This window comes from Dipodomys merriami, unplaced genomic scaffold, assembly GCF_024711535.1.
Source record: "Dipodomys merriami isolate MVZ:Mamm:240054 unplaced genomic scaffold, mDipMer1.0.p SCAF_3, whole genome shotgun sequence".
Classification (NCBI taxonomy): domain Eukaryota; kingdom Metazoa; phylum Chordata; class Mammalia; order Rodentia; family Heteromyidae; genus Dipodomys; species Dipodomys merriami.
In genome coordinates this window covers 27,572,112-27,585,103 of record NW_027204492.1, presented here as the reverse complement: position 1 = coordinate 27,585,103, position 12,992 = coordinate 27,572,112, and the positions used below count along the sequence as shown (strand labels likewise).

Genomic DNA, 12,992 nt, shown 5'->3' with positions numbered 1-12,992 from the left:
ACGATGTTAATCTTGCCAATCCAGGAGCATGGGAGGTTGTGCCATTTTTTAAGTTCTGTGTTGATTTCCTTTTTCAAGATTTTAAAGTTTTCATCATATAGGTCCTTCACTTCTTTAGTTAAGTTAATTCCTAGGTATTTTATTTTTTGTGGGGCTATTACAAATGGAGTTGCTTTCCTAATTTCAGCCACACTTTTCTCATTGTTGGCATACAGAAAAGCCATTGATTTTGGGGGGTTAATTTTATAACCTGCTACTTTGCCAAAGTTTTGAATCAGCTTGAGTAATTTGGGAGTGGAGTCTATGGGATTCTTTAAATACAAGATCATGTCATCTGCAAAGAGGGAGAGTTTTATTTCTTCTTTCCTTATTTGGATCCCCTTTATGTCTGCATCTTGTCTTATTGCTGTAGCTAGGCATTCTAATACTAGATTGAAGAGAAGTGGAGAGAGTGGGCATCCTTGTCTTGTTCCTGAGTTAAGAGGAAATGGCTTTAGTTTTTCACCATTGAGTATAATGCTGGCTGTAGGTTTGTCATATACAGCCTTTATTGTATTGAGGATGCTTTGGTTATTTTTGATAATAGGTCTTGTGTTTTTTTCCCAGACTGTCTGAATCACAATCCTATTTATTATTCTCTCTGTAGCTTGAATAACATTTACACCCAGCTTTTACTGTTGAGATGAGCTCTCACAAACCTTGCCCAGACTGGTCTTTAAAAAGGTCACCCTTTTCTCAACATTGGGAATAACTAGAATTAAAGTATTGAGCCACCTTATCTGACCACAAAATCAAGCATAGAAGAAAGTTTGCCTAAACCTGTTATAGGTCAGAATGGGGATGGGAGTTTAAGAAAGCAATGCTGAAGTTATACCTCTAATCTGCACTTCTTACCCTCACTACTGCTTTATCTCTTGCTATCTGTAGTTGTATTTCATAAACAATATGTGATTCAAAAATCCTTTTATAATGTTTTGTCAATTTTCAGTGTGTTTGTATTTATTTTATTTTCATATAAAGTAATGAATTACTAGAATTGAAAAATGGGTCTACAATTTTAATCAAACCTCAAGCTCTTATGGAGTCTCTCTCTCCCTCTCTCTCTCTCTCTCTCTCTCTCTATCTCTCTCTCTCTCTCTCTCTCTCTATATATATATATATATATAATTATCCTGTCAATTGTTATAAAACTGTCTAAGCACTAATTGTTATATTTACTGTAATTGTTATATTTACTGTATTATAAACTAGCACCCATTCACAGGTCATACTTTGAGTAAAATGGTCTGTTGTTATAACTTACTGGCAAATACGTAATCACTTTCTCAACTGCCCAATGTCTCTGAAAATTCTACTATTTAGGCATGAAATTTTAGGATCACTTTCTACTATGCTTTCTATTGGCTTTGTAGTCATGTTAATTGACTTTAAAAACATCTGAAATGCCTGGCACTAATGGCTCACACCTAGCTACTTGAGAAACTGAGACCCAGGCATTGTGGTTCACTAGGCAAGAATGCTTGTAAGACTCAAACTACAAAAAAAAACCTGGAAATTGAGCTATGGCTCAAGTGGCAGAGCAGTACCCTTGGAGACAAAAACTCAGGGACAGCTCCTAGCCCTGATCTCAGTACAGGCGTGTGTGTGTGTGTGCACACACACATACACACACAAATTATATCAGTTATAAACTATGCCTAGTGTTTGGTATTTGTTACCCTTTACATTACTAAGAATATTAACTCCAAAATGTAGAACCTACTGATTGAATCTCTTCAGCTGTATAATTCAAAATTTTTCCACCTTTGCTTTTTTCATTCATGAAAGAGGCTGGATTATACTAGATGACATTTCAATTTACTTCCAACTCAAAGTTGTTTCTGCCAGGTGCTGGCGGCTCAAGCTTGTAATCCTAGGTACTCAGAAAGCTGAGATCTGAGGATCATGGTTTGAAGTCAGCCTGGGCAGGAAAGTCTGTGAGACTCTTATCTCCAGTAAACTACCAAAAAGTTGGAAGTGGAGCTGTGGCTTAAGTGGCAGAGTGCCAGTACACAGAAAAAATGTTTCTGGGGCTTGGAAGGTGGCTCAGTGGTAGAGTGCTTGCCTTGCATGCATGAGGCCCTGGGTTCAAATCCTCAACTCCACATATGCAGAAAAAGCCAGAAGTGGTGCGGTGGCTCAAGTGGTAGAGTGCTAGCCTTGAGCTGAAGAGCTGAGGGACAGCACACAGGCCCAGAGTTCAGGCCCCACGACCAACAACAACAACAAAAAGTATGTTTCTATGATGAACTTAGCAGTGGTGCTGTAGCTCAAGCGGTAGAGCACTCGCCTTGAGCTGAAGAGTGCAGGTACAGTGCCCAAGCCCAGAGTTCAACCCCACGACTGACCAGAAAAAAGAGATGCAATGATGAACTTAGAATTAATGATATTTTTTTATTTAGGGGACAGATCTGAAGTTTCAAGAAAACGTAGGTTGTCTGAAGATAAGACATTGATGAGCTCCAGTAGCCCTTCAGTTGACCGTAGTACTAGAAACTTCTTTGGAGGAGATTCTTTGTTCTTTGATAGTCCTGATGGATTTGGAGATGGAGGAGTTGCAGAAGCAATGATTGGTAGGCTAAATAAAATAAATAAAAGTAAAATAGTTGTTTCAATTAAGTTACTACAATGTATCAGTAAATTTTTTTACAAAATGAAATATCAGATAAGCTTACATGTTATATGTAGGACAATTAATTTTTTACTTGAACATTACAAAGAAGTTTAAGATATGGCTAGGCTTAAATAAGTAATTATGTGGTTAAACACATTTTCCATAGAGCTTAAAAACTACTGTCCTTTTTTTTGTTTTTACAAATTCCTAATTAGTGGAGAAGCTAAGTTAATATATCCATTAAAAATGTATTCAACTGTTTGTTGAAAACAGTCTCAGTTAACATAAATTATGGATGACTAGCCTCAATGATCATTCTAGGATTAGATACTATCTTTTTATATTTATATATATTTATATTATATGTATATATTAAAATTTTATATTTATGTTATAAGTATAAAATGATAAACATAAAGTAGACAAAATCTTAGATTAATTTCTCAATGTATATTTTAAAGACTAAACTGTGTATATCAAATATATTTTATTAGAAATTTCCACTTTGTATTAAAAGTGTGATTATCCTTTCCCCATGCCTTGGGTAAACTAATGTTAATAAATGTTTAGTCTACAAATGACATATTGAAATGTGCATGACAATGGTATTTCCTGTATTTTTAAAGACAATATATTGCGAAATGTTGATGGTGGATTGGTCAATGACATATATTTGACCACAGACACTTCATTTCTTCTTAAATTTCCTGGTAGAACAACAGGTATGTTGAAGTATTTATATGTGTAGAAAGTGAAAAGATACTGATACTGAAAATAAACCATATAATTTCTGAATTTAAGTAGGAATACCAGAGAGTGAAAAATTATAAAGAATATTTCCATCAAATTCTTTTATCTGACTCCAGACAAAATAGAGTTGGAAACTGGTTGCTAATTAAGGTTTAGTAAAGAGTATTTGTCAAGATTGAGTTTAGTATAAACTTAAATTTATATTTAAAGATTCTTCAAAATACTTGCATATTCTGAAAATAATATGTGTTACCTGGTAATAAAAAACACAGTATAATTTGATAAACATTATACAATTTGAGAGAAATTCTAAATGTGAGATAATTTCTCAGCTTGAAATCCTTACAAAAGTATCTCAGATGACTTGAGTCAGTTTGTTTTCATAGTTTTTAATCTTTTATTGGCTTTCTACTTGAATGATAAAAAGGAAACACATAAAAGTGTTAGGCAGGGGCTGGGAAGGTGGCTCAGTGGTAGAGTGCTTGCCTTGCATGCATGAGGCCCTGGGTTCTATTCTTCAGCACCACATAAGCAAAAAGAAAAAAAGCCGGAAGTGGCGCAGTGGCTCAAGTGGTAGAGCGCTAGTCTTGAGCTGAAGAGCTGAGGGACAGTGCCCAGGCCCAGAGTTCAGGCCCCACTACCGGACCCCCCCCCAAAAAAAAGTGTTAGGCAGTAAAAGCTTAGTTAAAAATCTATGTGTACCAATTGGTAAGTGACTCAGTAAAATATAAAATTTCCAGAAGCCATATCTAGTTTATGTCCATTATTTGTTGGAGTTGCTACCACTGTTTTCACTGCTGTTATGACAGTGGCCTAGTCTTAGACATTGCATGTACAAAAAAAGAAGATAATGTCCAAAAAGGAAACGTGACACTTTTATAGATGCCATTGTTGCTTTTTCTTTTCTTTTTGTCTTGTATGATATTTTATTTGTATTTGGGAGGGTAAGAGAAGGCACATAAAGGATGGAACAAGGATGAACAAATACAACAATGATACTCACTAGTTACTATGTAGAAAATAAACTGGATATCTGTGGGTGAGGACAAGAGGGAAATCTGAGAGAGGGAGAGGGAAGGGGAGACATAGTTCAAAAAGAATTGTACTCATTACTCATTGATTCATTTATCTGTAATCTTCTGTATATCAACTTTATAATAACAATTTTTAAAAAAGGAAGGTAGAGTTGACTCACTAAAATATTGTGGCTCCCAGAAAGTATAACAGAGCCTCTTTACCACTCTTAAATATGCAGTTCTACATATTCATATAAGGCCTCAAATAAAGTATAACATTTGTAATAAAGTATAAACTTATTAGTTTTCACTTTGCCTAATACATAGTATTCCGCACTGCAACATAACCATATGTTTTCCTTTTTACTTTTATGGTGACTTTAAATAACACAACCAGATTCTAGAGATGGTGTATCTGTACCCCAAAGTGAAAAACAGGAGGCAAAAATAAGTTCATCTGTGGATGAAGGATTTAATCTTCACCTAAGTAGTGCATCAGGTCAGAGGCATTTGTATTTTATTTTCCTTGTTATAACACTACTTTAATTTCATTGATGTATGTGAATAATTCATGAAACATTATAGAAGTTAGTGTAGTAATAACATTTGTAATAAAGCAGGGGAAAACATGAAGGAAATTCAAGATGATTGTTTTAATAAATGCAGATAAGACCTCAGCAATGTAAATCTTCAATTAGTGTTTACTTCAATTTTCATTTCACTTTTGACTTTGAAACATAGCCATATTTTCTCTGAGCTGGTAGTAGAGCTTGAACTCAAGGCCTGGGTACTGTCTTTGAGACTCTGGTGTGTGTGTGTGTGTGTGTGTGTGTGTGTGTGCGCGTGTGTGTGTGTGTGTGTGTGTGTGTGTGTGTGTGTGTGTGCACGCGCGCATGTGTGCTTGTTCACATCTGGTGATCTACCACTTGAGCCAAACTTGAGCCAAACCTCCACTTCTGGTTTTTGGCAGTTATTGAGTCTCACAGACTTTCCTGCCCAGACTAGTTTGGAATTGTAATCCTCAGATCTCAGTCTCCTGAGTAGCTAGGATTATAGGAATGTGTACAGGCACTCGGCTCAAGATTTCACTTTATTCATATATAATATTGTATGATGTAGTATAACCATGTTTTCTTATTTACTTTTATGGTGACAATTAATAGAACCAGATGATCAAGATGATGAAACTCTATCCAAAAGTGAAAAAGAGAGTACAAAAACATTTTCATCTGAAGACAAACAATTAATTATTCAACGAAGTAGTAGTGTTTCAGGTCAGAAGCATTTGTGTTTTATTTTTTCTTTGATATAATACTATCTTAATTTCTTCTAGATATGTGACTAATTCGTGGAACATTAAAGAAGGAAGTCAGTGTAGTAATAACATTTGTAATAAAGCTGGAGAAAAGTGTGAAGGAAGTTCAAGATGATTGTCTTCTTCAGTCCTGTTCAAAATCGTGTCCAGTTTGAGAAGTGAACTATTTAAAACTTAATTCAGTTGAAGAAATATAACTGAACTTCATTATCTCTATTAAGTAAATAAAGATTAGATCTCAGCAATATAAATAAATCTTCAATATTCATACATAGCCTTCTACCTTGCAACATCACCATATTTTTTTTCTGTACTCTTCCTGAGGCTTGAACTCAAGGCTTGGGCTCTACTACTTGAACCAGACCTCCACTTCTGGCTTTGAGGTAGTTCATTGGAGATAAGAGTCTCACAGACTTTTCTTCCCAGGCTACCTTCAAACCACGAGCCTTCGATCTCAGCTTCCTAAGTAGCTAGGATTATAGGCATGTGCCTCAGACTCTTGGCTCAAGTTTTCACTTTATTCACATATAGTATTGTACCCTCAATATAACCATATGTTTTGTTATTTACTTTTATGGTGACATTAATTGATAGAATCAGAAAATCCAGATGATGAAACTCTATCCAAAAGTGAAAAAGAGGATACAATAATGATTTCATCTGATGACGAAAGATATGTTGTTCAACTAAGCAGTGCATCAGGTCAGAGGCATTTGTGTTTTATTTTTTCTTTGATATAATACAATAATTTCTTTAAGATATGTGAATAATTCGTGAATAATTATAGAAGAGAGTCAGTGTAGCAATAACATTTGTAATAAAGCAGGAGAAAAGTGTGAAGGAAGTTCAAGATGATTGTTTCATGCTATTTAATTCTGTTCAAATCATATGCTCAGGTTGGTAACTGAAAATTTTAACACTTAGTTCAGTTGAAGCAGGATAACTGAGCTTTTCATTATCTCTATTAAATAAATTATGCTAAGAAATGCAGATAATATCTCAGCAATGTAAGTTTTAAATTAGTTTTCACTTCAATTTGCATAGAGCATTCTACTTTGCAACATAACCATTTTTTTCTGTGCTGGTCCTGGGGCTTGGACTCAGGACCTGAGCCCTGTCTCTGAGGTTTATTTCCTTCTCAAGGTTAATACTCTACCACTTGAACCAAACCTCCACTTCTGGCTTTTGGAGATAAGAGTCTCACACTTTCCTGCTCAGACTAGTGTTGAACCACTATCCTCTGATTTCAGATTCTAATAAGTAACTGGACAGGCATGGGCCATGGACTCTCAGCTCAAGTTTTTATTTTATTCACATATAGTATTATACCCTCAATATAACTATATGTTTTCTTATTTGCTTTTATGGTGATATTAAATGATGAACCAGAAAATCCAGATGATGATTCTCTATCCAAAAGTGAAAAAGAGGATACAATAATAGTTTCATCTGACGACGATGAAGAAGAAGGATACACTGCCCAAGTACATGGTGTATCAGGTCAGAAGCATTCATGTTTTTTTTTAATTTTTTTGTTGGTCGTGGGGCTTGAACTCTGGGCCTGAGTGCTGTCCCTCAGCTCTACAGCTCAAGGCTAGCTTTCTACCATTTGAGCTACAGCGCCACTTCTGGTTTTCTGGTGGTTTACTGGATGGAGATAAGAGTTTCACAGACTTTCCTGCCCAGGCTGGCTTTGAACTGTGATCCTCAGATCTCAGCCTCCTGAGTAGCTAAGATTACAGGCGTGAGCCACTGGTGCCTGGCTCATGTTTTATTTTTTATTTGATATAATACTACTTTAATTTCTTTGAGTCATGTGAATAATTTACGAAAACATAGAAGGGAGTCAGTGTAGTAATAACATTTGTAATAAAGCAGGAAAAACATGTGAAGGAAGTTTGAGATGATTGTTTCATTATATTTAATTCTGTTCGTCTCATATGTCCAGTTTGAAAACTGAAATATTTAAAACAATTCTGTTAGTTTAACTGACTGAACTTTTCATTGTCTCTATTAAATAAGTGATCCTAAGAAATTTAGACACTATCTCAGCAATGAAAATCTTCATGTAGTTTTCACTTCAGTTTTCATATAGCCTTCCACTCTGAAACATAACCATATTTTTTTTCTGTACTGGTCCTGGGACTTGAACTCTGGGTTTAGGTGCTGTCTCTGAGCATTTTTTTCTTTTTTTGCTCAAAGCTAGCCCTCTACCATTTGAATCAAACCTCCACTTCCAGCTTTTTGGTAGTTAATTGGAAATAAGTATTTTACAAACTTACTTGCCTGGGCTAGTTTTGAATCACAATCCTCAGATCTCAGACTCTTGAGTAGCTAGGATTAAAGACATGTGTGACTGGCACCCAGCTCGTTTTTATTTTATTCACATATAGTACTGTACTATATAATATAACTATATGTTTGACTACTTACTTTATGGTGGCATTAATAGAATCAGATACTGCAGAAGATACATCTCTATCCAAAAGTGGAAAAGAGGATGAAACAACATTTTCATCTGAAGATACAGGATTTTCTCTTCACCTAAGTGACGAATCAGGTCAGAGGCATTCGTGTTATATTTTTCTTTGATATAATATTCCCTTAACTCCTTTGAGAAAGGTGAATAATTCATGAATAAATATAGAAGGGAGTCAGTGTATTAATAATATTTATAATAAAGCAAGAGAAATAGGTAAAAGAAGTTTGAGATGATTGTCTCATAATATTCAGTCCTGTGTCCAGTTTGAGAACTGAAATATCTAAAACTTAATTCAGTTGAAAAAGTATAACTCACTGAGCTGTTCATTGTCCCTATTAAAAGACACTAAGAAATGCAGGTGAGATCTCAGCAATGTAAATCTTCATTTAGTTTTCACTTCAGTTTTCATATAGCCCTCTACTTTGCAATGCAATTATAAATTTTTTCTGTGCTGATCTTGGGCCGTGAACTCTGGTTGTGGGCGATATCTGTGAACGTTTTTCCCTTAAGGCTGGTGCTCTCACATGTGAATCAGACCTTCACTTCTGGCTTTTTGGTAGTTAACTGAAAATAGAAGTTTTGTGGATTTCCTTACCTGGGCTAGCTTTGAACCACAATCCTTAAATCTCAAACTCTTGAGTAGCTAGGATTACAGGCATGTGCCACAGGCACTCGGCTCAAGTTTTCACTTTATTCACATATGGTATTATACCCTTTAATATAACTTACTTTCTGGTGACATTAATAGAACCAGATACTACAGAAGATACATCTGTATCCAGAAGTGAAAAAGAGGATGAAACAACATTTTCATATGAAGATGCAGGATTTACTCTTCACTTAAGTGGTGTATCAGGTCAGAGGCGTTTGTGTTGTATTTTTCTTTGATATAATACTCCCTTAATTCCTTTGAGACATGAATAATTTGTGAATAAATATAGAAGGGAGTCAGTGTAGTAATAACATTTGTAATAAAGTAGGAGAAATGTGTGAAGGAAGTTTGAGATGATTGTCTCATAATATTCAGGCCTGTTAAAATTATAGATCCAGTTTAAGAATTGAAATACAAAAAGTTAATTCAGTTGAAGAAGTATAACTGAACTTTTCACTGTCTCTATTAAATAAATGGTCCTAAGAAACGCAGATAAGAGCCCAGCAATGTAAATCTTCACTTAGCTTTCATGTAGCCTTTTACTATGCAACATAACCATATTTTTTCTGAATCTGGGCCTGTTTGTTGTCTCTGAAAATTTTTTTATCTGCTCAAGGCTAGCACCCTAACACTTGAATCAAACCTCCACTTCTAGCTTTTGGTAGCTAATTAGAAATGGGTTTCATGGACTTACTTGCCTGGACTAGCTGTCCTCAGATCTTAGACTCTTGAGTAGCTAGGATTACAGGCATGTGCCATAGGCATTCAGCTCAAATTTTCACTTTATTCACATATAGTATTGAACTCTATAATATAACCATATGTTTTATCACTTCCTTACACTAATAGAACCAGGTAATGCAGAAGATACATCTCTATCCAAAAGTGAAAAAGAGGGTGAAACACTATTTTCATCTGAAGATGGAGGATTTACTCTTCACCTAAGTGGTATATCAGGTCAGAGGCATTTGTGTTGTATTTTTTCTTTGATACAATACTAACTTACTTTGAGGTATGTGAGTAATTCTAATAACATTGGTATTACCAAATCAGAAGAAATATGTGAAGGAAGTTTGAGATAATTATCTCATAATTCATGCCTGTTCAAATCATATGTCCAGTTTGAGATCTGCAATATTTAAAACAATTTAGTTGAAGTATAACTGAGCTTTATGATCTCTATTAAATAAATGACTTTAAGAATTACAGATAAGATCTCAGCAATGTAAGTCATCACTTAATTTTAAGCTTTATTTAGCTTTCTGTTTTGCAACATAACAATAACTATTGTGTGTGTGTGCGTGGGCTCATGTTTGCACAGGTCACGAGGTTTGAACTCAGGGCCTAGGCTCTGTCTCTGAGCATTTTTGCTCAAGGTTAGTGTTCTACCACTTGAACAAAACCTCCACTTCTGTCTTTTTGGTAGTTAATTGGAAATAAGTATTTCATGAACTTCCTTGCCTAGACTAGCTATGGTCTTCACATCTAGGCCTCCTGAATAGCTCAGATTATAGTCTGTGCCACAATGGCCAGGCTCAATTTTCATTGTATTCACATGTAGTATTGTGCATATTATCATATGCATTCCTATTTACTTTCATAAAAACCTTAATAGAACCAGATAATCTTGATTAAACATCTGTATCCAAGAATGAAATTGAGGGTGTAACAGCATTTTCACCTGAAGATGACCAATTTATTGTTTCTCTAAATGTTGTATCAGGTCAAATACATTTTTAAATTTTTTTCTTTGATATAATACTGCTTTAATTTCTTCTATGTATGTAAAAACTTTGTGAAACATTATAGAAGGGAGTTAGTGTAGTAATAACATTAGTAATAAAGCAGGAAAATGTAAAGTATGTTTGAGACGATTGTTTCATAATATTCAGTCTTGTTCAATTATATGCCCAATTTGGGAACTGAACAACTTAAAAATCAATTCCATTGAAGTATAACTGATAGTCATTATCTCCATTAAATAAGTGATTCTAAGAACATCTCAGGATGCAACAGCAGTTCACTTTCACTTTAATTTTCATTTAGCCTTCCACCTTGCAACATAACCACATAATTTTTTTGTGTATGCCAGATTGTTGTTTGTGTGCCAGTCCTGAGTCTGAACTCAGGGCCTAGGCACTATCTCTGTGCTTTTATTTTTCTTCTCAAGGCTAGTACTCTATCACTTCAATCAAACCTCCCCTGGCTTTTTGGTAGTTAATTGGAGATAAGAGTCTCCCAGACTTTCCTGTCTAGGCTAACTTTGAACCACAATCCTCAGATCTCAGCCTCCTGATTACCTAGGATTATAGTGTGTGCCCCAGGCACTAAGCTCAAGTTTTCACTTTATTCACACATAAATACTGTATCTTGCAATATAACCATATGTTTTTCTACTTATTTTTTTATGGTGGCATTAATTAATAGAACCAGAAAATCCAGATGATGCATCTCTATCCAAAAGTGGAAAAAAGGATGGAATAGCATTTTCACAGGAAGACAAAGGGTTTACTCTTCATCTAAGCGATGAATCAGGTAGAGACATTTGTGTTTTGTGTTTTATTTTTTTCTTTTGACATAGTAATATCTTAATTTCTTTGGGGTATGTGAATAATTTGTCAGTGTAGTAATAACAGGAAACGTGTGAAAGAAATTGAGAAGATTGTTTCATAATATTTATTCCTATTCAAATCATATTTTCAGTTTGGGAACTGAAAAATGTTAGACTTAACTAAGTTGAAGGAATATAACTGAGCCTCATTATCTCTATTAAATAAATAATTGTAAGAAATGCAGATAGCTCAGCAATGTAAATCTTCACTTCATTTTCACTTTTAATATTAGTGTATAACCTCCTACCCATAAGTGCATGTTTTATATTTACTTTTGTGATGAAATTATTTTATAGAAACAGATAATCTAGATGAGGAATCTCTATCTAAGAATGAAAAGTTGGACAAAAAACTATTATTAACTGAAGAAAAACGAGCTACTGTTGACCCATATAATTTTCCAGGTTAGAAGCATTCTTATTTTATTCTTTAATATAATTTTATTGTTATTTTAAGGTGCTGTACAGAAGGGTTACCATTTCGTAAGTCAAGTAATGAGTACAATTTTTTTTGGACAATGTCACCCTTCCCTTCACTTCCCCCAGTTTTCCCATCCATGTTCTTATTTTTTATCTTTGATATGTTCATTTATCTTGTGATGTGTGAATAATCCATGAATATTATAAAGGGTAGTCAGTATAGTAATAGTACTTGTAGTACTGAAGGAGAAAAGTGTGAAGGAAGTTTGAGATGATTCTTTCATCATATTTAGTCCTGTTCAGATCATACATCCAATTCAGGAACTGCAAAATTTTAAAACTTAGTTCAGTTCAAGAAGTATTACTCAGTCTCTTTATTTTTATTAAATAAATGATTCTAAGAAATTCAGATAAGGTCCAAGAAATGTAAATTTTCAGCTAGTTTTCCCTTTAATTTTCATATATATCCCTCTACCTTGCAATATAACCATATATTTTATATTTTCTTTTATATTAGTTGATTCAGATGATCCAGATGACATACGTCTACCTAAAGATGGAAAAGTGAATCGAAACCTATTATTAACTGAAGAAGAGGAATACACTCTTGACTCATTTAATGTTTCAGGTTAAAAGAATTCATATTTCTATTTTTATTTTTGATGTGTGAGTAATCCATGAAATACAGTGCAAGGTAGTTATTGTGATAAAAACAATTGTAATATAGTAGGAAAAAGTCTAAAGAAATTTTGAGATAATTCTTTCATCAAATTCATTCCTATTCAAATAATATATCTAGTTCAGAAAACTGGAAAATTTAAAACTGAGCTTAATTGAAGACATCTTGAAATACTACTATTTGTTGTACACAGAATTGATAGGAACATAGTTTCTGCCTTTGAGAAATTTCAATCTATGCAAGGCTTGGTAGTATATATTTGCATTCCCAGAGACAGGAGCAGAAGGATTTGTGTTCAAGACCAGCCTGGGCTACATAGCAAGTTTGAGGCCATCCTGAATTACATAGTGAGGCCCTATCTTGAAACTCTCTTTAAAAACATGTTTGAATCTGATTCAGATGAACACATATACT

The 12,992-nt window shown here is 34.3% G+C and overlaps 1 protein-coding gene across 1 annotated transcript in view; it reads left to right on the top strand.

Moving 5' to 3' along the window:
- Positions 1–12,992, top strand: part of LOC138839380 (double-strand-break repair protein rad21-like protein 1) — a 35,030-nt gene that overhangs the window by 11,135 nt on the left and 10,903 nt on the right. The window contains exons 7-18 of the mRNA XM_070038953.1: positions 2,442–2,612; positions 3,280–3,375; positions 4,817–4,918; positions 5,583–5,693; positions 6,329–6,436; positions 7,124–7,234; positions 8,187–8,294; positions 8,965–9,072; positions 9,718–9,825; positions 11,296–11,403; positions 11,777–11,884; positions 12,417–12,527. Of these exons, the coding sequence (XP_069895054.1) occupies positions 2,442–2,612; positions 3,280–3,375; positions 4,817–4,918; positions 5,583–5,693; positions 6,329–6,436; positions 7,124–7,234; positions 8,187–8,294; positions 8,965–9,072; positions 9,718–9,825; positions 11,296–11,403; positions 11,777–11,884; positions 12,417–12,527 (1,350 nt within the window). The remainder of the gene's footprint in view (positions 1–2,441; positions 2,613–3,279; positions 3,376–4,816; positions 4,919–5,582; positions 5,694–6,328; positions 6,437–7,123; positions 7,235–8,186; positions 8,295–8,964; positions 9,073–9,717; positions 9,826–11,295; positions 11,404–11,776; positions 11,885–12,416; positions 12,528–12,992) is intronic.